This window comes from Halichoerus grypus, chromosome 4, assembly GCF_964656455.1.
Source record: "Halichoerus grypus chromosome 4, mHalGry1.hap1.1, whole genome shotgun sequence".
NCBI classification, from domain to species: Eukaryota; Metazoa; Chordata; class Mammalia; order Carnivora; family Phocidae; genus Halichoerus; species Halichoerus grypus.
Window position 1 is genome coordinate 181241992 of NC_135715.1, and position 27052 is coordinate 181269043.

The 27052-nt window shown below is 35.2% G+C and overlaps 1 protein-coding gene across 1 annotated transcript in view; it reads left to right on the top strand.

The window, feature by feature from the left end:
• NYAP2 (neuronal tyrosine-phosphorylated phosphoinositide-3-kinase adaptor 2) overlaps positions 1-26852 on the top strand; it is a 260638-nt gene extending 233786 nt beyond the window's left edge. Inside the window, exon 8 of the mRNA XM_036092197.2 lies at positions 21461-26852. Coding sequence (XP_035948090.1) covers positions 21461-21688 — 228 coding nt within the window. The 3' untranslated portion in view covers positions 21689-26852. The remainder of the gene's footprint in view (positions 1-21460) is intronic.
• Positions 26853-27052: the final 200 nt, after the last annotated feature.

Sequence of the window (27052 nt, forward strand, 5' to 3'; positions counted from 1 at the left end):
ACAAGAACAGTTGGGGACACATCCCATCCATTCTTCCTTGGCAGGGATGCTGAAATGCCAAAGAGATCTTCAGCCATCTCTGTACTCCCTACGGATAGTCCTCTGTTTCCCCTTAATCTTGGGCATAATGACAAAGCAGGTGCTCTGTTGCTGAACTGCTGAGGAAGTCAGGTGAAACCACAAAGCTCAGGGTCTTAATTTTCCGGAGTTGGGTCTTGGCTTTGTGCTCTGAATGCTTCTGGGTAGAGAGAAGATGCAAAAATAAATGAAAACCTTCCGTTTCTCCCAGCAAGACTTTGATGAGGACACGGATGCCTTCAAGAGATTGTAACTTGCAGAGAGTTTGAGGCTTTGAATATATATTAGGTTGTATGGATTTGGAAGTTTAAAAAGCATCCTGACGTGACCGGTTAAGAAGGGCTATATTTTCTGGTGTTTGTATATGAAATGCTTTGTGAACTTAACATGAAAACAGTCAGAGATTATTAATTAATCCTTTATCTAGAACCTCTGGTGGCGAATGGGGAGGGTTAGTGTGCTTGGAATACTCGGCAAGAAATATTTGTGTTCACATTTGCCCCTTGGGGCTAGTACTGGTGAGTGTGCAATGGGCATCAGTGAGTTATGGTGTGATAATGATTCTTGGATTAACTACAGGCGTGCAAAGTGAATCAGCGCAGGGTGTGGGATGGAAACCTCCCCTCAGTCCAGAGTCGTAGTCCTATGACCATAACCCCTGACTTGCCATTGCTTTGCTGATTTTCCTCCTTTTGCTATTTGAGACCACGAAGCTCTCTATATTTGCCATTAGTCAATTGAGAAATGGAGCATGTTACATCTCATATCCTGAGTCTGATCTCTTTGCAGGTTCTCCTGGGAGTGATATGTGGAGAGAGAACTAGAGATTCTATTTGGTCCCAGTGGGGGTGTCCTGAAGATTTGTTGATGTTTGCCAAGGGCACAGGGGTCATCAGGATTCAGAGAACTGGAATGGGGATATAATCTGGAAGTTATATTTGTAATAACATGCTGATTTTAGAGTAGATCGTGTTTAGTGAAGTGAGGGGCACAACGCCAGTCTTCTGTGCTAACAAGAGAAAAATGATGTGGCACTATTTTCTATCACAAGATGAATGATTATCCGTGACTACCTTCTCATATCATTTGGCAAGATGTGTTTTTTTCACAACCCGCATAGGTTACATTAATGATTTTCATTAGTCATTGTTTACTAGTGGTGAAAGAGTTTCCACTGCTCTTCTCAAAACTTGGAACAAATTAATGGTTTCCATATTCAAAGGTCAAGTTCTTTCAGACCTTTTTCTAAAGTTTCATGGGCAGAAGGCAACCTTTCATTTAATTTGTAGCATTTTGTTAAATGAGTACAAATAAAAATAAAGATCATTTGTTTCTTTCCAGAATACTATATATTTTTGAATTGCATGATAGATATGAAATATAAGCGTGGGGGACCCAGAGGAGTCCCTCCCAGAATAAACTTATTTATGAAATGCTTTGCTCATGAACATGGTATGATTGGATATAAATGTGCAGATGTACACTATCTCTGGGTTTAATCCTAGCTCAAATTATCCCCTTGCTGAATTCCATGGACAAATTATTTAACCTCTCTGACTCAGATGCCTTATCTGAAAAATGGTAGTAATTAAGATGAGCTGTAATTATAGGTCTAAAGAGTATAGGATAATGGTAATTTATGATAAAATAGATTTGACAACATCGTTGGTTTTGTTATCATTGCTCAGTCCTCAAAGGACAATGAATAAATTATTTTATTTCTGTCCCAGCTAAGAGAAAGATATTAAATATATTGTATGAGAAACTTGGCAAGTTGTGTTCAGGGAAAAATGTAGCCTACAAGTATGGACACCATTACAATTGTTTTTGGAGGCATGTTCTCATTTTAGAGGAATGTCTTAAAAAAGCAAGTACTTATTTCAGCAAAAGAAAAAGCAGAAAAGAAAATATTAGTAATACTGTATAATTTGAAATCATGACCATAGAAGTAAAAGCTAACTAGTAAGTGAGAGGTTGTGCATTAAATATTATATATATGATATTGTGAGTACCTGGGTATTTTTTTAGAATTTTGTCTACAATGTCCATTAAGGCATATGATAATTATATCGAATTAAGTAATTCCATTGACTAACACAACTTACAACAATATTTATATATTGCAAATATATTGATGATCCATTTTTGCTTTCAGATTGGGGTTTCTAATGGTTCTAATTTTTTTTTTTCAAATCAATTTTATTATTGACCTTTTCTTCTAACTCTCAAGAATGCTTTGGCATGTAGAAAGATGGTATGGAATCATTCACCCCTGGCTTAAAACTTTCTATCCTTCACCACCCAGCTCGGCAACCTCCGTTTCCTCACTTGTAGCACAGAGAGATATTCACAGCTATTTCAGTGAATATAAATGGAGATGTGAGGTGAGGTGATCTACAGAGTAGCTAGCATTGTATTTGACAGACTGCAATGTCCAGTTTACCTCTTAGCATTTTCCCTTGTCTTGTAAGTCATGAGTGAGCATTTGGCTTTAGCAGTATAACCTCTCATGAGCTCCAGGGCCTCCAGTCCAAAGGTCAATGGAAGCCTCTAAAATTTGTTATGAAGTTTGACAAAATAACTCTCTCCCTCATTAGCCAAAGACATCTTTGGCAGAGATTAAAACATTGCTCAGATTTAAAAGTATGGAAAAAGCTCTCATTTCGAAAGGCCCTGCCTTAGAAGATAGTACTAATAGAGTACAGGAGTGTGGGTTGATTCTGGGGTTTTCTTACACTGGCAAGGGGTCGCTGTTCATTCATAGACCCTGTCTTACCACCAATGCCAAATATGGCACTTCTCCCTGAATTATTCGGCTGACAATAATTTATATTTTTCTAGAGTTCTAGGGCTCAATTTTCTCAAGATATATATATTTTTTTAATTCAAGGAATTTTTGAACATAAATCTTTAAATTGCAGAGATTTATCTTTTACTTGTATAACTTTATTATAAGGATAGGCTATATTTCATTGACCCCACATAATCAGATTATCATAGAGACTAGCATTCCTATTTTTACAAATAAAAAGCTGAGGCAGTTTATAACTTCCCCAATGTTCCCTCCAATGCAGATTTATTCCCTGAAAACTGAAAATGGACTGTTGGCTCTTAAAAGACTAGGGTTTGTTTTGTAATTCTGAACCTACACATTCATAAAAAGAAAAGTATGTTAAAAGGTCATCTCATCATTATATTGCATGTCATTTCCATAATTAGATATGTCTCCATCCATAGAAATCTTTTTTTTTTAATAAGATGTAAATTATTGGAAAATATCATTCTGAGTCATTGCACCCTAGACCTGGCTATAGCCATATGAAAAGATTAGATAGAATACAAGTTGTCCAATAGCAATAGCAATACGCTTTGTGTGCTTTTTTACATATGTGATTGTGGATTAGATGAGTAGCTGAGCTCCAAAACAGACATAGTCCAAAATTTTAGTATTTTTTCTTAAAAAAAAAAAAAAGTTTCTCCATCAAACAAATCCAATATGGATGTTCCTGACTGATGACTATTCCTGATTTTTGGACAAAGCTGGGCTTCTCCCCAAGAGTGGCTCTGTCATTCCTGAGAACATCTGTCCTTTCTGCTGAATCTGCTGCCTCCAGTTGACAGGTGAGGGATGGGGAAAGTGAGATCACGTATGAAAGATCTGTATCTGTCTGGAGAGAGACACACAGAATTCAGTCACAAGGTCCTTTGTAACTACAAGGGAGTATATATAGGTCTCCAATAATTACTGTAGATATAAATGCATCAATTATGGTAATAGCCATGGTGCAAAGGCAGATTGATCCCTGAAGTGTCTAAAGTCTTAGGAATCACTGAGGGGTCATTGAAATCCGAGAGAAGCCATGGGGCACTGAGTTAGATTTGGCTATTATGTTGCCCGGTGGTGCATCTTTGGACAGCAATGTAATGCCTCAGGTACTTAATCTGTGAAATAGTAAGAGAAAGAAAGTTAACACTTATTGGTCACATTCTATTTTCCAGGAACAGTGATAGATATGTAACCTAAAATGTTTATAATTGTACTGTAGTCACACAACTACTCCAAGAACAGAGCCACATGGTGTAAGACTTAAAAGGGTATGTGGAGTTAGTTCACTTGAATTCAGACTCTATTTCCATCCACTTATTTGCTCAGTGAGAGCCTCAGTTATTCATCTGTAAAATGGGCATCTGATAGCTACCTTACAATAAGGCTGATCCGAGGAGTAAATCGAGCATATATAAAGCACTTGGCACCTTAACTGTGCTTAATGTGCGTTAGTGGTTGTTCATACCATTTTTAGCAACTCAACTGCCATTAGTACTGCAGAGAAGCATCCTCTATTCCTCATTGTTCTTTGAACACTTATTGAAGGAGGCACACCATCCATTCACAGCAGGTGTGGTCTTGAGCTTCAGAACTCTCCTTTCTGAACCAACCTAGAAAACCATTTATTTGATATGAATAGGAAAAAAAAAGTCCACCAAATTTTGGTCTTGAGGAAGGTATTCCAAGAAAAATAAAATTACTAAAAGATATAGGCTCTTTATTATTAGCTACTGTGGTCCTGCCTACACCCATGAGAAATTCTAAGGTCTTTGGTGAGTAACATATGGTTATTATACTAGAAGGTAACCAATGCATTTATAATTATTTTTATGTCAGCAAGTGTGGAGAACCATAGGCAGAGCAGTTGAAATGGGAAGGAAGAAATGAAAGTAGTAGTATGGTTTTTAGGCCACCTCAATTCAATTTGAACCTTTGGCAGCTACAAACTATTATAAAACACCCATCTCCTCCTGCTTCCCTCTTGTCTTTCTGATTTTCATTTTTCCCCCTCTCATATTTTATTTCTGAGTGGTTTGCATCCATCTAACCTGGGGTGGAAGAAAGCTTGTCATTTCAGCTGTTATGAAATATGGATTTCTGAAGCTGTGTTTGTTGCTTCTTCAGGCTCTTAGATCAGAATGTCGAAAAGGATTCCTCCAGTTTTCAAAAGTAATAGGCATGTCACATCTTTGGACATCTAACAGTCTTGGTTGAGAGAAATCATCTTTTGATTTGACTTGGGAATGATGTGGGAGCCCAGAGTTCTTAGGAAGGAGTTGTAAGCAATGAGATCATGAAAACAGATGTGACCATAAGGTCCACGTGTTTCAATAGCAACCTAACTTATGTAGACACAACGTTCTGACAACAGGAGCCCTTTGACGCTTCAAGGCAGATAAAGGGCATGATAAAAGCAATTCCTAGGCACCTGGGTGGCTCAGTCGTTAAGCATCTACCTTCGGCTCAGGTCATGATCCCGGAGTCCTGGGATCGAGCCCCACATTGGCCTCCCTGCTCAGCGGGAAACCTGCTTCTCCTTCTCCCTGATTCCACTTTTGAACTTAAGCTGTCCTTATGTATCGAAGAGAATGATACTATGGCTCATACACAATTCTCTGAAAGGTGGGTGCTGGGAGGGGTGGGGGGTGGCAGAGTCATTTCCAGGTAATACCTCCAGTCACTCTCAGGAAGAAAGAGTGTATGTTTGTGTCACAACCCTGGACGTTTTGTTAAGTATTGATTTAGAAAAGACATTTTTAAACTAGCTGGCATTTCTCAATGGTGAAAACTTTAATTACCATTTAATAAACAATTCCTTCCAGTTTCCAAACTTTAGCCGACTGCATCAGATTGCCCTCGTGAGAAATGTGTTACCAGCAAATAAGAGCCTTTCATCTGATAATTAGATTTCAAGACATTCAATCTGAGACTTGAATGGAAACCCTTGTTTATTTCTTTGCCCAGCACATCTTACACAGGGCATCCCTCTCCCAGACAGCAGTCAGCTGAGCCCCCTGTTGCCTTTGTAGCTGCTCTGAAGGACGTCTTCTTGGGCAGTGAGTAAACCCCAGGAAGCAGGAGAGAAGCAGGAACCTGAGGCCAAGACTGGCCTATAGTTAGTAAACAGCAAAGCTGGCTTCAGAATTATTTGTGATCGCAAGCGTGTTTCTCCTTTCTAAGAAAGTTATGCTCATCTTGAGCAATGCGTTCTGGTGAAGAAAAACATATATTTTATGTACTTACCCAGCTTCCTTCGAAGTTATGAGAACTAAGAATGATTGTTAGCTATTCCAGTGATTATTATTAAGGTCTGTTCCTTGAAGATTAGCATATTCTGCTTGCCTATGATCCTTCCTCTCTTTTGCTAGAGAAAACAAATGTTTACTGAGATGTGACTCTCCCTAATTTATCTGTGGTCAAGTCCATATGCACTATTAAAAGCCAATATTTTGTAATGAAATTAAACTTGAAATTAAATTAATGCTAATGTAAGCGATTAAGAGAATATACTTAGTGAAAAACATCAATATACTTCTTGTAATTGAATTTTATCTTGTAATACTGTTTGCTCCTTAAGGGAATGTCTCTTTAAGGCATTCTACTTATAAACTTCTTGCTCATTTAAAAACATAAATTAATTCTGAAACCTGCTCAGAGGGTTTTTTTTTTCCTTTATTACAAACAATTAGCTTAATCAATTAACAGCTGAAATTATATCTGTAGTCATTATTAGGTTTAATTGCTGAGAAATATGTTGTGTCTTTTTAATTGGAGAAAATGTATCAAAATTTTTCTATAGCCTTTTTACTTTCCAAGGGCAAAGAGTTTTATAATTATAAAGTGGTAAAAAGCCAAATCAAGAATAATATATATTTTTATTTAATATTTTATACTATTTTAAATATCATACAATATTCATGTATTATTTTACGATTGACATTAATTTTATATTATCTAACATTATAACCATGTTATTAATTATCATTATATTATATTGTATTATATTATATATTTTTTAAGAACATACATGGGCCTGTCTATGGACGTAGACATAATATTTTTATATGTGACATAAATCAGCTTTTCTCTGAAAACCCTCATCTTGCATTTTGATGTATGATATGATATATCACATCATATATCATTGACGCTTATATTAGGTGTTCTTCACCACTTTCTCCACATTTTAAAACAGCAACACTTTAAGGCAATTTCAGGCATTTGAGAATTAAATGACAAATCAATTCTTTCTCATGTAATATTATCATTATTTCTTAGTCGTTGCATTTTTCTGTATCCTTGCACAGAAGAATCCACTTATTACATGTGTAGGTATGCTCTGTTTACACGTGTAAAGATGCAGATACCGTGTCACTCACAACTAGATGGATGGTGCATTTTTGGATAGATGGGTTTCCACTGTATGTTTGACAAGTCTTTCGCCAGAGAACATGTGCCAAATTACATACAATTGACAATTTGCATTTTGTATTTCTTCATAAGAGATACAAAGTTAACACCCAATTTTGACAACTTGCTTTTTGCATTTAGTTGTCATACGGTAATATGAAAATGTGATGCATTTACAATGTTTAGAACCTTTACTTTTCTTGATGGTGAAATTTTGTTCTCTAAAATTCTGCTACAACAAAGAATTTGTGAAATGATGGTTTGATGCAATTAGCATCTTCTTTCATGGTGGTATAAAAAACATGCCTGGCCTTTTTCCTTTATGCAGCTTTTTACTTTTTTTTTTTTTCACTTTCCTTTTTATTTTTTCTCCTAATGCAACTCATTGAATCAGGTAACATTTGTGTAACTCAGTCAGGAGACATATCTCACCATATTTGTGAAAATACTTGGAGAAGCATAAGTATGTGTGGAAGGATGACTACATCGTTTGCCGCCATGGAAGTGAGGAAAAAGTTGTTTATTGAAATGAACTTCAGTTGTGGTTGATGAAATAAAAAGAAAAATATCTTCAGAGGGAGGGACTTCTGTGGCGTAGTATCCAGAGCAGGTAATGCATGCTCAGTATACAATTATATGGAAGTACTACCAGTGAGTGAGCCATTTGGAAGTGAGATGAGATAGAGCTATTTTTCTATAGCAAGAAAGGTATCATCATTCTTCTTGTTATCAAAATTGCTATTATTCACCACTTGGACACATCTCTTATCAGGACTCCCCATCCATTAAACGTTTTAGTAGTTGCGTCTTCAAGAAGGAAGCCAAAAGGGAGGTAAAGTGAAGAGCAGAGAAGAAATACCTTTGCAGTCGAACCCTGGGATGTTCAAGACAATCAAGTGAAAATATTACAAGCCTTTCTGAGTGTATTCTTGTGGGTTAGATGCAAGGAACCTGCACTGTCGATAGAGGGTCTGACCCAGGGAGGGAGATTGTAGTGTTCCGCTCTATTGTTAATTTCCTTTCACACCCAGTATGGAATCTCTCTCCAGCAGCTGCTAAGTGATCTTTAACCTCTTCTGAACTTGATTTTCTCGTCCAGAAAATGGTGATCACAGGGTTATTGTACGGCTAGAGTGAAATGAAGCAGGTGAGTGTTCACATGCTGCCTTGCCCACTGAGAGGAAACTGGTTATCGTGCCCATAATTTTAATAACAATGATGAGAAGGTGGTGGTGATGACAGTAATGGCAAATATTACAAATAATAAAGTCACAGTTTCCCCTCTCCACTAAAGTTTTGGTAGTTTATAAATCCTCCAATCTTTTCATCTTTCAGCAACAAGCTTTACCACCTTTATTTAATCCAACACACTTCCCAAAGTCATTAACTATATGAAGTGAAAGTACCATAATGAATCTGTGTGTGTGTGTGTGTGTGTGTGTGTGGTGTCCAGTTTGGGCCACATTAGTCATAATTAGCTGTACGATAATCTAGTGTAATGATAAGAGCATAAACTTTAACATTTGTTGTATTTTAAGTCTTGAATTCTAATTCCAGTTCTGCCTTCTATTAGGAATATGATGCTGTAGCTACTACTTAACCTCTTCAAGCCTCAATTCATCATTTAAAAAATAGCAATAAGACATGCTTATAGAATTATTCAGCTTTAAAGGAATTCATATATGCTAAGTGCCTACAGAGTGCCTGGAACATGGTTTATGCACAATAAATCACAGTCGCTGCTTATTGCATTATTGGTGTTCCTTAGACTGTGACAGTCCTTCACCGCAAAGTCACTTGATCGAAGGTGAATATAACTTCCTCACTTATTTTAGAACCTTTGTAAAAGCATTCAAGAATATTTTGATATTCCTTGAGATCAATCAATAATCTCGATATGAGATTTTATTAGCTGTAGACCATTATTTTTTTCCTCGGTAATATTACTGACACTTATATTCCCTTAGCAAAACTTTCAGAATTATATTTTTTGAACAACGTGATAAGCAGGAGATCTCTAGAAATTTTCGATAATTTAATCATAGATGTATGACATATACACATATACACAAATATATTCAAATACATATGTACACTAATGTATGGTACATATTTATATATATATATGCTTACATATGTTCATGAATATATCTGAAATGTATGAGTATGTATTATGCGTGCATGTGTATTTGCTTAATGATAGACTTCTAAACAGTCTTCAAAACAGATTTTTATTTCCTTTTAATGAACTATAATGATTTTTTAAAACACAATTGTTAAATATTTTCCTAAGTGAAACACTTAAGAAGACTGTTACAATAAATTGCAACCTGGAAGACGACATTTGTCCAAAATATGCATCATCTGAAGCTGGAAAATGAAACAGTATTTTTTTTTTTATGCAAAGGACTGATTAGGTGTGTATGTGAGTATGCATATAGATTTATGGTTCAAGAAGATAATGGTTCCATCAGAGCAATTTCAAGATGGGAAGCACAGTTTTTTCACTTGGACATTATTTTCGTTAAAGTAGAACTGATACATATAATTCAAACAATGTCACACCAGCTATCACCTCATAAAATGAGATTATAGTACAGAATTACTTCTAAAATTTGAAATGTGACTCAACCATGATGATTAACAAATAGTGCTTTAACAGCTGATGAAATATTTGAAATAAATAAAAGTAGATTCTTATCTCATGGAGGATTAAGAAGTAAAATCTGTCCTTTCAGTGTTTTACTTTCTGTTTCATTTTTCATATTAAATATATTTACCCTTTCTAAGCAACATATTTTCAGCGACAAGGAGAAGTACGAACAAAGAAGTAAAGGATGAATTAAAGAGTTTATAAGCCTTGAAAAATATAAAATATTTATTGATTATTGAAAAGGCAGGGACTTCAAAGAATAAAAAATGGAGGCATTTTGAAAAAAAAAACAATTGATTTGACTATGTAAAAATTAGGAACATCTGTCTGTAATAACATAAATGACTATAAAGTGCCAAACATTGGAAATTATTATGATAAATAAAACATAAATTCCCCAAATTTATTTAAAAAGTATAAATTAGTAAGTAAAACTACCACCTCATTAGGGAGAAAAAAAGAATAAACTCAGGCTAAATCAATTGTTCTGTTATTAAACATTTTGGAAATATTCAAGCCCATTCAACTCACTATTAATACAAGTAAATGTAGAAATCAAAGTGTTCTTCTAGACACATACCATTTACAGGATTTTTTGTTTGTTTGCTTGCTTGTGTCTGTTGGTAACATAACCAGTGCTAACATGACATGAATCCCACACTGCTTATGGGAACAGAAAATGGTTTAACTTTTCTGGAAGACAAATAAGCTATATCTACATCAAAAGCCTTAAAATGTTCAGACCCTTGACTTGTGTTACTGTGTGAGTGGATTCCTGAAGGAAAAAGTCATAAAGTATTGAGATATTACTTACAGCATTTAAAAAATGAAACCCAACCAAATGTGAGCAATTATAATACAACGGCAACGTAAAAGGTATACATAATGAATAATTTGTTTTTATTATCATGTCTTGAAAAAAGTGTCTAAGACTGTAACGTAAGTTCCAGAATAAGAAAATAGCTTGATTTAAAGAATGGAAGCAAGTAATGTGCTTGTGGTGTTGGGTGAGTTATGATAACCTGGTATGACAGGAGTATGAAGTAAACAGTGGGGAAAAATAATTAGCCAGAAAAGACAATGTTGAAGTTCACTTGTGATGGATCTGGAGCATGAACTGCTTTCTGCAGGAAATGGGGAGCCATTGAGGACTATGGTTTTATGGGGGCTTCACAGCACTTGGGCAGAGTGTGGCTGGTGGATTATAAGTGCAGCATTAGAGTCCAGGAGCCGAATGAAGAGCATGACACTGGAGATGTAAACGTAGATGACAGATTTGAGAAACATTTCTGAAGGGGAATTAAATGCTTTTTGGACCATTTGAATGCAGTTGCCTGAGACCCACTTTACCAGAACCTAGAGGCAGAATCTCTGGGGATAGTGACTAAGAATGTTCATTTTAACAAGCTCCCAAGGGATGGTAAGGGCATGCCAAGGTTTAGGGACCATAGGTGTATCACTTAACCTGAGCCAAAGGCTCAAGGATTCTGAGGTCCCACAATTCAAAGGATATGAATCCTTGAGGCCCCAAGGATTCAAAGACCCCAGAGTCTGAGAGAGATGCTCTCAACTATAGAGCATCCAGGGCATGGCTCACCTGGAATTGAGGGCTGAGTTTGAGGTCCGATGCTCCTGAGGTTCAAAAATTGTAGGAAATAATTTTTTTGACCTTGTACACTCAGGATATTGCTGAATTCAACCGAACCAAAGTGAAATAAAATCATTTATTAAGTCAAAAATTTCCAAAGTGCCTTTCCTGAAAGCACTCAGAGAGCATTACCCTTCCAGTCACCTGTTTGTTAATTCATGCATCGCATGAGTACTTAATACATACTTCCATTGTATTGACGGCTAAGGACATGAGGATTAACAACAGAGCTCCTGTCTTCAAGGAGCTCACAGTCTACTGGGGGTAGAGGAGCTTGTAGATATATAAATTTTAAAGATTTATTTATTTATTTATTTATTTGAGAGAGAGAGAGATGGCAGGGGGGAGGGGCAGAGAGATGGAGAGAAGCAGACTCCATGCTGAGCGCGGAGCCCAACGCAGGCTAGATCCCACGAGCCTGAGATCACGACCTGAGCCGAAATCAAGAGTTGGACACTTAAATGACTGAGCCACCCAGGCGCCCCAGGAGCTTATATTTTTGTGCCCACTTTGTAATAGATGCTAAGTCACCTGCATTCCTCCCAACATACTTGAGGTCTTATTATTTTCGTTTCTCAGATAAACAAGGCCTCAGGAAGGTTCGGTGACTTATCCCACATCTCACAACAAATAAGTGGTAAAACCAGGTCATGTTATCCATTTCATCTGTCTTATACTGTCTCTTAAGAAAATGGGAAATCAGGGGCACCTGGGTGGCTCAGTTGTTAAGCGTCTGCCTTCGGCTCAGGTCATGATCCCAGGGTCCTGGGATCGAGCCCCTCATCGGGCTCCCTGCTCTGTGGGAAGCCTGCTTCTCCCTCTCCCACTCCCCCTGCTTGTGTTCCCTCTCTCGCTGTGTCTCTCTCTGTCAAATAAATAAATAAAATCTTTAAAAAAAAAAAAAGAAAATGGGAAATCAAACACACACAAAAATAGAATTGTTATTATTTGAGAAAGATGCACAGTGTATTAGAGGAGCTTGGGATCAGTTACACTTGTCACTGTGTAGCACGGTAGTTAAAATCAACCTCTGTCCTTGGATATGACCTGTGACTTGGTCTTGATTAAAGGACATCACTATAAAACTGAAGAGTTGGTTGTTGTCTTCATTTTTCAGGCAGAAAAAATGAGCAATCTACATTAACATTAAAGCTCTATTTTGTCTTTACTTATTTTATTTTATTTTATTTTATTATGCTAGTCACCAAAAAGCCATGTAATTGTCTTAAGTTACAATTTTTATATCTTTTTGATTAGTGAGTTTTACATAATTGATCATGTAAGCAAGTACAAATATGTAAAAACAAATAGCTTCTATGGCTTGAAATACCAACATGTGATGTTTCTCATATGCCTAGTAGTAGATCAGAATTTATACATGAAGAGGGATCTTTAGATCTAGAAAAAGAAGGTGTGGTTAATGTATGCCCATGATGTTGCATTCAAAAGCAGCTCTGAAATCAAGATGTTGCTCTCATTTTATCAATATATTTATATTTTAAAGTAGAATTTAGGCATGTGAAGTAAAATCTACAGTTCCAGTACATGCCTCAGTTGTTAACTTGTGTAATAATTCTTTCATAAAGCATAGGTTCTGAGTCAACGTTGTTGATGAATGAGAGAGGAGTACAGGGGAATAATTTAAGAAGCACCCAATCAATAAATCAGAATTAAAGATGGAAAAAAAATACAGGCAAAAAACTATCAAAAAAGCTAAAGATATACCAAAGTTGCTATTGTTTCAAATAATAGCATTAAAATATAACATGAGGAATATTTAATTCCCATAATAACTCAGGCAAGAAAACAAAATAACTAACTTGGGCAACACTACCAAAATGAGATTGAAAGCCTTGGGATCAAATCCAGGCCCATGAAATTGAAAAGTGCCCACTTTTTTGGTATTTCACCTTATATTATGTTCTGTATTGCATATTTAGATTCTCCATTGTTTGATATGGCACACATATTATATCTTTTATTGGTATTGCACACTTATCTGTTTTTTTTTGTATTGTACACTTACTTTACCTATTTTTTTTTTTTTTTGGTACTGCATACTTTGGTTTTTTTTTTGGTATTGCACGCTTGTATTATCTGTTCAAATAGCTTCACTTTGGCCTTCATACAAAAAAAAAAAAAAAAGGAAAAAAAATCAGCTAGTGTAGAATCATCTTCCTGACCTTGAATTTATACTTTTGGAAGTTGAACAAACGGTGTTTATAAGTAATTATAATGCCATATGGATGATTGACTGTACCTTTCAAACACTGAGCATAGAAAATATGATGTTGGGTCACTTCTGTAGGCTTTAAAAATATCAACTATTTTATAATAGATACATGGAGCAAAATTTACTCATTCAAGGAAAAAAGACAGGGGGGCACCTGGGTGGCTCAGTCGGTTAAAGGTCTGGCTCTTGATTTCGACTCAGGTCCTGATCTTAGGGCCTTGGGATAAATCCCCACCTCAGGCTTCACACTCAGTGGGGAGTCTGCTTGGCCCTCTCCCTCTGCTCCTCCCCTAGATCATGCTCACTCTCGATCTCTCTCTCTTTCTCAAATAAATAAATAAGTAAATAAATAAATAATCTTAAAAAAAGAAAAAGACAAGTTTTTTGCTTGTTTGTTTTCTGTGTAAGGATCAAGTAACATGGACTTGATCACTTGTTATTTGATAAGAAATAAAGCAACTTTATTAGTGAATTTGCTAACAAGTGAGGGTAATTATAACCCTTCCATCTCTATGTTATGTCACTTTCAGAAGGTTTATTGAGGACCTATATTGTTGCCTAAACTATGTAAAGCTGAAATCTTCTTCCCAAAATATATTTGGAGAAGAAGAAAACAAATATAATTCACTAGAATCATTTTTTTTAAAGTTCTCAAAACAACATTTATATTGAAGTCAAATTCCTACAATAACACATCACAGATGACTACTTCAAGGTTATTAAAACAAGGGTCTGACCTTATACTAAGTCTCTTACCTAGAGAATTTACCCCAGATAATCCACTTTATTTAATTCCAACATTCTTTTTATTCCTTCTGATGATGAAATTGTAAAATGTGTAGTTGACATTCTCAAATATATCCTTTAAACTAATTGTCAGAGCTGATTTCAAATCTAATGGGCCAAACTTGATATGAAAAATATGTGAGCACATATGAATCAATGCTCTTGACTTGTTTTATAGACCCTTCTATAGCATCAATATTAATATTATCCCTTTTGGTCTTCTATTAGACAGTTCCAAAATATGCATAATTCAAGGGTTAATTGGCCACTTACATAGCAGATTATCACACTTTCTCTATAAGGCGGCAAACAGTAAATATTTTAGGCTTTGTGCGATGTGTGATCTCTGTCCCAACTACGTAACTCTATAACCTAAAAGCAGCCATAGACAATACGTCCACAAATAGCCATGTCTGTGTGCCAGTTAAAACTTTGTATACACTGACATTTGAATTTCATATAATTTTCATGTATCACAAAATATTCTCCTTTTGTTTTTTTTTTTTCAACAACTTAAAAACGTAAAACAAAAATTCTTGCTCATGGGCTGTACAAAAACAGGCAGTAGGCTGTATTTGGGAAGTGGGTTGTGTTTTGCCAATTCCTGTCCATTATCCTGAAGATCTACATAAAAAGGCCACAGTTACTTACATGTTATTTTTTATGTATGTTTTGTTACTAAAGTACCAATCTCTTTGCCCACTACATGTGAGAGGAAGAAGAGTTTCAATGTTAGTTTCACTAACACCTCTGGCCGCCCTCATGACACCTAAGGATGAGGACTGCACAGATGTAGCGGACTCGCTATCCCCCATAATAACGGAAGACTTAGCGTTCCTTTCTCGAATCTCATCAGCCAGCCTTCATGCCTGTCCTTCCCTGTTGCCCCACTAATGCTATCCATGCTCTCCTGGAGAAATTTTCTGCAGGGTAAAGAGAAAATTCAAAGAAATTTGGTGACTTTTATTTCTTTTTCAGCCAGATTAAATCTTATATTCACCTAATTGGAAATGATTTCTCATAATGTGGGTTATAGGGGTGGAGAAATTGTCACAGAGAGAACAGCCTGGAACAGATTCTCACCCCCACCCCTGCCCGGGAGCATCTGAAAATTAATATTGGTATTAGGTCTATTGTTTAAGAAATTAAATCTTATTCACAATAGTTGAATTTAATTCTGAGGCCAACAAGGCACCTGCTCGGCATTGCTTTGTCCCCTAAATCTTTGGTAAATTATTATATTTTTTACATGCTAACTCATGAGGTACAAAAATCAAATGGATAGAGATATGCCTGCTTGTATAAACTTCATTCTGCTGTCATTTTTAGTGTTGAAATGCTAGTGTAGAAGTGCTTATTTTAGAGTATTTTTATCTCTTTATGGTTTACATATTTTGGCAATTGAATATTTAAAAAAATGTATGGAGATGTATTACTGAACAGTATTATCATTCCTTTGTTCTTTGGATAAAATATACTCAATATAGGGAAGTACTTAGTTTATTTCCTAGAGAAAGTAATGATTGAGGTAAGTTAAAGACTCCTTGACATTTATGTTATTCTTCATGTATTAAAGGATTAGTAATTAAGACCATTAGCAGTGTCTGGCACTTTACAGTTTCTCAATCCAATTGCTAGCATTATTTAGTTCACTGCCTCCTACAACCATGTGAAGTATGACATGTGTAGCAATACACACAATGTATACATAAAGTATATACAATATACATAAATATATATGAAGTATATGCAAATGTATATACTATGTGTATATGAATTATGTACCAATATATATATACAATGTATAGAGGAAATGCATACAAGTTCAAAGACATACATAACTTTTCAGTGTCACGTAACAATGAGGATCCCAATCAAGTCCTGAACTCTTTCCATTATACCATGTTGCTTCCATCTAAAGAGTGAAAGATAAGTTACGATTAGCATTTGGAAAGAATGTAGTCTCTTCAGGTGATTTTTGAAAATATATTTTTTTAACTTTAGAATAGTTTTAAATTTATAGAGAGGCTGTAAAGAAGGCACAGAGGGTTCCTATATACCCCACAGCAAGTTTCCCCTTTTGTTAGTATCTTACACTGTCATGCTGTATTTGTCACAACCAATGAATCAATATTGAAAGAGTATTTTTAAAGCCTATTCATTATTTGGATTTTCTTAGTTTCAGGATCCCTTCCAGGATACCACATTAGTTAATTTCAGTTATCATGTCTCATTTGCCTTCACTAGACTGTGATAGTTTCTCAGAATTTCCTTATATTTTGGATGATCTTGACAGTTTTGAGTATTTCTGCGCTGGTATTTTGTAGAGTATTTCTCAATTTGGGTTTGTCTGGTGTTTTTCTCATGGTTAGTTTGATATTATGGGTATGGGGAGGAGGAACACAGAGGCAGTGTGCCTTTCTCATAATATCGTATCCAGGGTCCGTATGATCAACATCGCTTAATCACTGTCCATCACTTGGTGTGTGTAGGTAGTGTTTGCCAGGCTATCCACTGTTAAGTTACTCTCCTCCCCCTTTCTATACTGTACTCTCTGGAAAGATGTCACTATGTGGAGCCTGCACATAAGGGATGGGGGATTTGTGTTTTACCTTAAGGAAGAGGTTCACTTGATTTTATCCCTATCAACTTTTAGCGAAGAATATTACCTCTGCTGAATCATGTTAATATGAAAATCTTGTCCAATAGATGTAACTGTATTCATATCAATTGAACAATTGTCTTACAATTGTCTCCCAATGCATGCTTGTTGTAAATCAAACCCAGAGTTCTTTTAACTCTGGGGTGAGGTGAAATGGAATTTTACAGCTAAATTTTAAAAAGCTTTGAAGAATTTGGTGATAAAACAAAACAAAACAAAAACGCAACAAAGTCATGAAATATTTTGTGGGTAGTGTTCTTAACACACGTCATATAATTGCTTAATATCTTATTTGTTATGTACAAGGTAATAAATTGAAGCATCTTACTGTCAGAGTGAAATGTAATTTTTAGACTTGTTTTAGGGGGAAAGATTCTGCCATGTAAATGGCCATAGTAGGTAACGTTGGAGTTTAATTCTGGGAATTAAAGAGAGCATGCACTTTCCAGAAAGAAATATTGAAAAACACATGCTAGGGCGCCTGGGTGGCTCAGATAGTTAAGGATCTGCCTCCGGCTCAGGTCATGATCCCAGAGTCCTGGGATCAAGTCCCGCATCGGGCTCCCTGCTCCTTGGGAGCCTGCTTCTCCCTCTGCCTCTCTCTCTCTCTCTCTGTCTCTCATGAATAAATAAAATCTTAAAAAAAAAAAAAGAAAAACACATGCTATATAAAAGTAAACATGAGAAGTAGATTTGTCTTCCCCAAAAATGAATCACTTTCAAAAAGGATTTATCTCGTCTTAATATAGTACTAACTTTCTTGGGTTTCTTAAATGAGAAAAAAAAGGTTCAATAATAGCTTAATATGAGATGATTCTATAGCACTCTTCAACAGATTTATTAAAATATTCAAATTTAAAAGTTTTTGAATTGGCTATTTTCTAATAACCTGTATTTAAATTCTCTTAGACTATCTAGCCATCATTGATGTATTGACTAACGCTTTCTCACAGAATTTGTATTGACCACCGAAATAGTTTAATATTATAAGCATTCTGAAAAAAAGAGGTTGATTTTCTTCTATTAATATTTTAAACCATTATATCAATCAAGTGGATATTTAATTATTTTAAAATAAAAATGTAAAGAATATGGAAATCATACTTTATAACTCTTTATTCTTAAACTTTTATTTTTTAGATTTTTTTAAAGAATGGATTATTCTTAAATTGACACATTTATATAGTACAAACTTCTAATTGTCAGAAAATACACACTTATAGTAATGCAGTTTTACATACCAGAAATGTAATGACTACTATGAAATATACTGGAGATACTGTTGTTAGAGCAATCTAGGAGAATTATTATTTTGCAGTGACATGTGCTGATTCTCACTCTTAAATAGTAAAGAAAATTAAGTAACAAATGATAAAAGATTTGTGTGGAAAAGTAAATACAATGCAAATATCAAAGTGATGCTGTACATATCTTACCTGAAAGAAGGTTGGAGGTTTTGCAATTTTGCTGGAATGTGTAAAATCCAGTGAGATTTTACTAAAAGAAAATGATCTGGTGAGCTTTCTAAGAGTTAACAAAAACTGTTCAATGATGGTGGCGTCTATTCATTCATAAAACTTATATTGAGAGCTTAATGGTTCTGCATGTTGGGGCTGCTGGTGGATAAAATTTGGGGCCTGCCCTCTGGGAATTCTATGTTATAAATCCATTTTAAGAGTTTATAGTCACTCAATAAATTTTGCTTGTATTTCCACCAAAATAGACTTACTGTATTTTTATTGCATGGATTATCGAGTTATAAAATATTAAAAATCTTTTGAAAAATTTCTGAGCCACTTTGGCGATGTTCTGTTGGGACAAAAGCCTATTGGTTTTTTGAATAATTTAACAAATATCTAGAATTTCATTTAAAAACCAAACACTGGTGGCCATAAAACACAGCTCATTTTTCTCAAGGAACTTTATATCAAGTTAGGCACATACAAGATATTAATCTAAGAGTGCCATCTTCTGGACTCCAAGTCCAAAATACTGATTTGGATTTATTTAATACACACTATTTATTCTCTCATAAAGCCATAAATATATTTGGATTTCTTGAGTACTGTCTGGAAATGGTAGCATCTATGACAATAACTATTACTATAATTTCTAGATAATAATCAGGAGATGTAGTAGAAAGAATATTCACTTTGGAGTCAGACAGATCTGAGTTTGATAGAGGTCTGTATTACATGTAGTAAGCTGTGACCTTGATCTAGTTTCTTAAACTTTCTGAGACGGCTTTCCTACTTGTAGCATATAGATACATCCAAGCTTTCAGGGTGGCTGGGAGGATTTAATGTAACATATACAGAGCTCTTTGCACATGTGTGACAGAGAGCAGGTACTGAAAACTCCTAGGTATTTGTCAGTATTACAATAATAATAGTTGGGCAGTGGTTTAGTGTTTTGAAAAATGATTTCACTTTCATCATCCAATTTAATCCTTACACCAGCTACTGAAATTGAGATATTACCAGTTCAGTTATTCAGATAAAGAAACCAAGAAGTGCAGTGACTGGGAGAAATTTGACACATCCATGTTTTGAATTCTTGTCTTCTAGCTCTAGACCCCCTCCATAAAGGATTAGGAATCATGAGAATGTCAATCTTGCTTTGTTCAAGTCCAGAAACTTACTTGCCTGGCTTTGGGCAACATATGTAATTTCTTGAAGTTTTAGCTTCCTCATCTATATATTGAGGGTGTTGTACTAATTTATCTTCTCAATCCTTTCCACATCTACATATACACTGAAAGTCAGTACAGAATAGTTGTTAAAAGCACAGTGTTAGAAATGATTGTTGGGATCCAATCCCGACTCTGCCATTTGCTGGCTCTGTAAGCTTAAGCAAGTTACTAAATCTCTCTAAATCTCATTTTACTCATCATTATGCATTAATAAATAGTACTTATTTCAGAGCATCATCGTTGTGAGTTTAATAAACTATGCAAAGTTCTTAGAATGGGATCTGGTATAGAGTAAATGTTATTTAAGTATTTGCTCTGATTTTTATACTAAAATTGTAACATCTAATTCAGAGACTCCAAATGAGCTATTTAACCCTTAAAGTCAAAGAGTAGATTTGCTTAGACAATTAAATGGAAGCTTCCTCATGCTGGGTTCATGGCCCAATCACATTGCTGTCCTTGTGTGAGACTCAACTCTATAGGTCTCTTCTAAAGAACAGTTATTAGGGGACATGACCACATATACCTGGGATCAGCGTTCATCTGTCCAGAAATATACTTCAGTATATAATCAGCTCTGAATCATCTCCTGATACATAATTGACCTGATGAATCTGTTTTTCTAAAATGCTGGAATCAATTGGGGCCTGGGTCAGTATGATGGCACAAGCTAATGATTCTAACTTAGATATTTGCTGAAGTATCAAAAAATATAGAAGAATTTCTTTGCAAAAAATTATTTAAACATTTAAATTCCAAGCATTAGATGCATGCAAAGTCATTTTGGTAGAAGAATTATGAAAAGCCTTAATTCATATGCTTTTTATAAACAAACCCAAGTTTTATTTCAAGAACAAAAATGGTCTTTAAATTCTTCAAAACTGATCACATTCATCTGAGATCTCCTGAAAAGTAGTTCCGATAATTGATCTTAGATACATTGGGACCTATAAGACAATGGAGTTGACATAAAAGTAATAGGTAAATACTAGGCAAATTGCTTTAAAAAAAGAAAGGGTCGGGCGCCTGGGTGGCTCAGTTGGTTAAGCGGCTGCCTTCGGCTCAGGTCATGATCCTGGAGTCCCGGGATCGAGTCCCGCATCGGGCTCTCTGCTCAGCAGGGAGTCTGCTTCTCCCTCTCCCACTCCCCCCTCTTGTGCTCTCTCTCTCTCTCAAATAAATAAATAAAATCTTAAAAAAAAAAAAGGGTCATTTCCATATTGTGAGCTCCTGAAACATATTGGAAAAATATTCTTGCCCAAATAATTGTTTGAATATGTCACAAAGTTTACCTAAGTACAAAATTTATTTATAGTTCCCAAACTTTAATTTCGCTTTGTAAGAATTACAAAGATAAACAGCTGACATTTTTCGAAACAACTACTAGCACGGTGCAAAAAAAAAAAAAGAAAGAAAGAAATTGCTTTCATTCCATTTTTTGCTTCTGTATTCACTCTTTCTTTTTTGCTAGGTGGCATGCATGCCGTGGTTTCATGGAGACCATACAATGCTTGAGATGATTGAGAAAAAGCGTTGCTTGTGCAAGGAAATAAAAGCTAGACAGAAAACGGAAAAGGGGCTTTGCAAACAGGATAGCATGCCTATCCTGCCCAGCTGGAAGAAGAACGCAGGGGCAAAGAAGTACAGCCCTCCACCCTATTCTAAGCAGCAAACGGTGTTCTGGGATACTGCCATATAACTGTGCACAGGACGGCGGGAGCTCCACATCACTTTACACGAAGAGGGAGGTCAACGCAGTCATGCGATAAGTAACTGTTACATATCTTCTCTGTCAGAATGGAATGCCAATGCTTCCCTGGAAAGCCCACGGGAAGCTGTGCCTACTCATGGCAAGTTCTTGATAAAATGTATATTAATTGTATCTTTGCAATTAAGACACTTATTTATCCCGGATTATTTTGAATCCAAAAGATATTAAGATGTAAATATTTTACTAGTTTATGGGTGACACCTGAAATAATACACATTATACGTATATAAATTACAGAAATATCAAGAGTTTTACTAGATGATATAATTTCGGTATTAACTGGTTTGTTATCTCTTTTATATGTAATCCCTTGATGCCTTTTATTATTAATTTTTGCATTTAAGATGTTATTTTTTTTTTCTGTCCACATTTGGCTTCTGTATGAGAGCTCACAGCTGTAAATCATGTTCAATCACATAATATATGACCTGGTGCTAGTAATGTAGAAGTCAAGTATCATATTCGTTAAGAACATCTGTTGCTTTGTAAGTTTTTAAGGGTTTGACGGGAAATGAATACAAATGTGATGCATAATTTGGACGTCCACATTACATCAACACCAATATTTTTGCTACATTGGCTTTATAAGAATTTCTCTTCAATATTGTCTTGTTTATACTAAGCAATGGTTAGTCAGACTCCAGAGAAAGTTATTAGGATATATTTGGATATCCCAGCAGAAAACATTTCCTTCAGAAATGACTTTCAGGACATGTGTCCTTGCATCATGGATCTGATTGGAGGAGACCAGGGTTCACTGTGACAATGGAAGGAACAAGGAATCGAAAGCTAAATAGCACGACTGCTTTCAAGAAAGTGGTTCCAGTGGCTTTATAACCACTGCCATCACTATTTTTAAGTAACTTTTCACGTGTATGTTTGTTTCCCCTAGAAAATGAGAAATAAATATTCAGACAGATACGTTTACATATTTTAGTACACTAAACGCCAATCTTTTGCAAAATTTAGGTCCATTAATGAATTAGAATTTCTTAAGTTTTTCAAACTAGTTATCACCACATTTTTGGGTCGTAATCTTCTGTGCAGGACCATCACATCCATTCTTACTGATTCTGACACCATGACCAAAGAATTATGACCACTTTTTATTTTATTTTGTTTCAAGGAAGAAACAGGAAATGCAGGGGCTAGGGGATGGATGGGGTGGCTTCGATTTTATGTGGTGGTAAAGTTTAAGTTAAACAAATTCCTATATATCTTTTAAGAATAACTTGTTAGTTACATATAAATATTGCCACGGATGGATAAAAAGGAAACTATCTCATATATTTTGTATATTTAAATTACTATTTATGCTTCCTAAAATTGACAGTATGTGATTCTTCTTTAACAATCAATTTAGTATTATATTTCTGAGAGAAAAGGTATGTGTTTGAAGTTATTGTCATAGTGGTTTTCCTTGTAAGGGTTTTGACAGCAATAGTACAGTGCTGCTCGATAAAACCAAATATAAAGGAGTGAGGGGATTTTTGTAATCTCTATTGCTAAAAACCTAGTGATGCTTTATCAGTAATAGTTCCTTTCAAGCCTTTGAAATGTTATAAAATAATTTTTTAATCTTTTATAATCAATGTATATTTTGATGTCCAATTAGAATTCTGAAAGAATAAGGAAAAAGGGTAAGTGGGAGCATGTGTATCTGTTGTTTTTGCGTGAATGAGTATTCAGCAGGAGAACTGTATACATAAAACGTTTACTGAGGTTTTAGGTTTCGCTTGTATAACTGAGGTGGTTAAAAAGAAGAAGAAGAAGAAGAAGAAGAAGAAGAAGAAGAAGAAGCAGGATCACAAGTACAGGAAATCATGGAGAGATCTTAAGTAGCTTAAGTAAATCCTACTGCCATATTTCACTGGTTAGAGATTATGTTTCAAACCCAACAATCAATGGAGTACCAATCTAAGAGTGATGAAGATGTATTAAGATAAAATCAGAATGGAAATAGAATGTGCTTAGGACCCAGGATGTTAGCCTGATTTAACTTCTATGACTACATATACTCGAGTCAGTCAATCGGGTAGAAGACATCAATTCTCAGCATCTTTATGGTGATCTGGGTGTATGTATATGTATATTCAGGCTCGGTATGGTAATGATTGGATAATTCCTTTGAAATTTATATTTCAGTAACATATCTAAGTGTGTTTTTCAGATGCCAATCTTTTCCCATATCTCTCTGAATGAGGCAGAAGATATTTTTTAATGCTGGCCACTTGTCAAGAAGGAAACAGAGGTACTGAAATGACTTGTGTTGGATTCAGTCATTCCCATTTGTTCTGCCAAACTCATGTTGCTGCCAGGTTTCATGCACTCTTTTTTTCAAGCAAGTTATTTTCTGAGAAGGCAGCTTGTTTGAAAATCTGACCTTAGGCAACCATTTCTGTTTAATTTCTCCAAATCTTCCTTTCAATGGGGAGTCATTGAAAGATCTGGGAAAGCAGCTTCACTGATGTTTGACTCAATAACGATTCTTGGGTGCCTGACCCACTGTTCGTTGCAGCTTCACCCACGTGGTGAGTTCCATTCTATCATTTTTCTTTTTGTGTTGTGTTTCTTTATATGGAGAAAAGGTCATTAGGATAGAGGAGAAAAATCAGCTTATTCTCTGGGGGCAGTCAATCAGGACACGTCAGTTGTGAATTTGGTCGGATGATAAAACATTCCGTTGACAGAACACTCTGGAAAGATAAAGCCCATATTTTTTATCAGTGCCAAAGAACAAATGGTATCATGGCATGGTTATCAGGTGGGAAGAGCCCATACGTATGAGAAATGGTCTTTTCCTGACAGCTTTTACAGAAACAGAATTTTATTGGCTGTCAGCAAGATGCTTTTCTATGGGAAAAACTTCTTAGCACACAAGAGACAAATTTCTTTAGAATCGATGGGAGGGAGATCCTGCATTTCTGTTCAGTGCCAGAAGCCAGCACCTTCTGAGCTGTTACGGTAGGTCTTCATGTGAACGTATTCATGCTGTGGGAGCATGTCTGGAGTGAGTGATCAATTTGTTTAAGTGAAGGTTAATGATCACCCATACAAAATATTTGGGAAAGTGAAGCAAAACAAAACATTAAGAGGTTCACCTTTGTAGTTTTAAAGAATATACACATTCCAATATATGGAAATTGTCTGGATACAAGGAGATACAACCTCCCTTTTCAAAATCATGACACTGGGACTTCAGACATGGAGGTTCCAAATCGTTTTCTTGAATGCTTCTAGAGAATAGAGGAACATTTTTCTTACTACACTCTGGCTTAGGCCTCATCCCCACATATAATTTGATTTGACTCTTTGAGCAAATTTAGGAATCAAGTCAATAAAACTAAACACTTTCAGGTTAGTGTTTTAACTAACTAAATAAGACATCAGAACAATGCACATTAACAATGCAATTTTAATCACTTATATGTTAAAGTGATTCACTTCCCTAAAATAGAAAAGAGCTTGTAAGCTAATTATGGCTACCTATGAAATTAAAAAAAAAAAAATTCCTGTGATTTAAGCAGTAGGTAATCTGAGATGAGAGACAGTTTACCCTTTCAAAGGAATAGAAGTACAATAGAATAACAAATCCTACTTCATTGTGCCCCAAATTTAAATGGAACTGAAGAAAAACAGTACCTATAATATTTAAGATTAACTCACTACATCTTCCCTCAATGGGAGAATAGATAGCTAATTGTAGAATGTGGACAATTTATTAATTTATTATTAATAGTTCATTGTTGAGAAACTTATCTATTAGTTGTTTTTCAAAATTCTGTGAAGCATTGGAATTAAATATTCAAAAAGATATGGTCCCTGCCTTCAAGGAGCTTAATTATGCAATCATTAAAATTTCAGAACAAAGCCAATTATTTCTAAGCAGTTATACAATATCACGTGTTTGACATCTCTTATGTGTTTATATATGGTATTCTCTCTTTTTTTCCAGATCAAGTGTACAGTCAAAATAAAATACTAAAACATATTAAAGTTAATGTCTAAGTATAAAATATGTTTATGTATAAGACTCTATATGTACACATAGGATACGTACTGCTGTCTATGTAACTCAGTAAAAGGATAACACGTTTACCATGTTGGACTTGAACATTGTGGCTTGTTGTTTGGATTGATTTAAAACCCTTTGATATTTGGGTCAATTACATTGTAGCAAAATGTGTGTAACCTGAAAAAAAAAAAATCCTGATTACATTTCCCTTTAAATATTACAAAGTTTCAAATTTAAGGGGAAACACCTTTACAGAAATAGTGTTGGATTTAATCTCAATCAAATATAGATGAAGATCTTTTTGAAGTGTTCAATTGTTCCCAAATATGACTGGGTTGCCCACCCTAAAAACATCCACATTTACATGTGTATACACCCACATACAGTATACATACTGTATATAATATATATGAAAATGTTTAGTATGCACTTCTTTTGTTGGGAACTCCTTGAGTTAACATTTATAGTGTAGCAATTGGTGTAAAGTGCACTGTGATTATAAAAAACAAAGCACAGTAAAGTCACAGGTCTTGTTATCTTGCACTAAAAATGTGTTTACGTATTTAGCAGTTGTACGTTTACTTTCTTGCTCTTTTCAAGAAATTAAAACAAATAGCTATTGAAGAAATGATATAAAATAATATGTTTTTTAGTGGATAATGGCACTACATTTTTAAAAGACAGGGTTTTTAAAAGAAACCATTTAACATCCATTCCAACATAATATGTTTACCGTATCTAAGAATCTGAATGTCATATTACATTTTTCATAACTCATTAAAAATGTCAGGTATGTGCCTGAAAATTTGTGCAAATAAGCATTAGCTAACAGATTTCTCTATTCACGTGTTGTTAGCCATTTCTATATACATAATAATGTAAACACTGATGTTTTAATTTCTCTTAATTTTTGTACTTGATTTTTTTAGGTAATATGTAATTATAAATGTACTTTGATACTACTGAAGTAACCAGATGTGGTTTGAAAACAATTTGTTTTCTTTAGTGCATTGGCAATATTTTACAATACTTTTGTGCTTATTTATTTGTGCTCCCGTGTAATTATAATAAAAGCAATAGTTTAAATTAGTTGACTTTTGCCGTTGCTGTATTTATTCGCTGAGAAACAAGATTAGTAAGGACCTTTCAGAGAAAAGCACACACACCTTTCAACTTCGGAAGTGATCTCTGACATTCACGCACGGGTGAATAGTGAGGACCTGGATGCTTCAATTTTGTTATGTGACCCTCAGTTGTCCTCAATCACCACTTGGCTT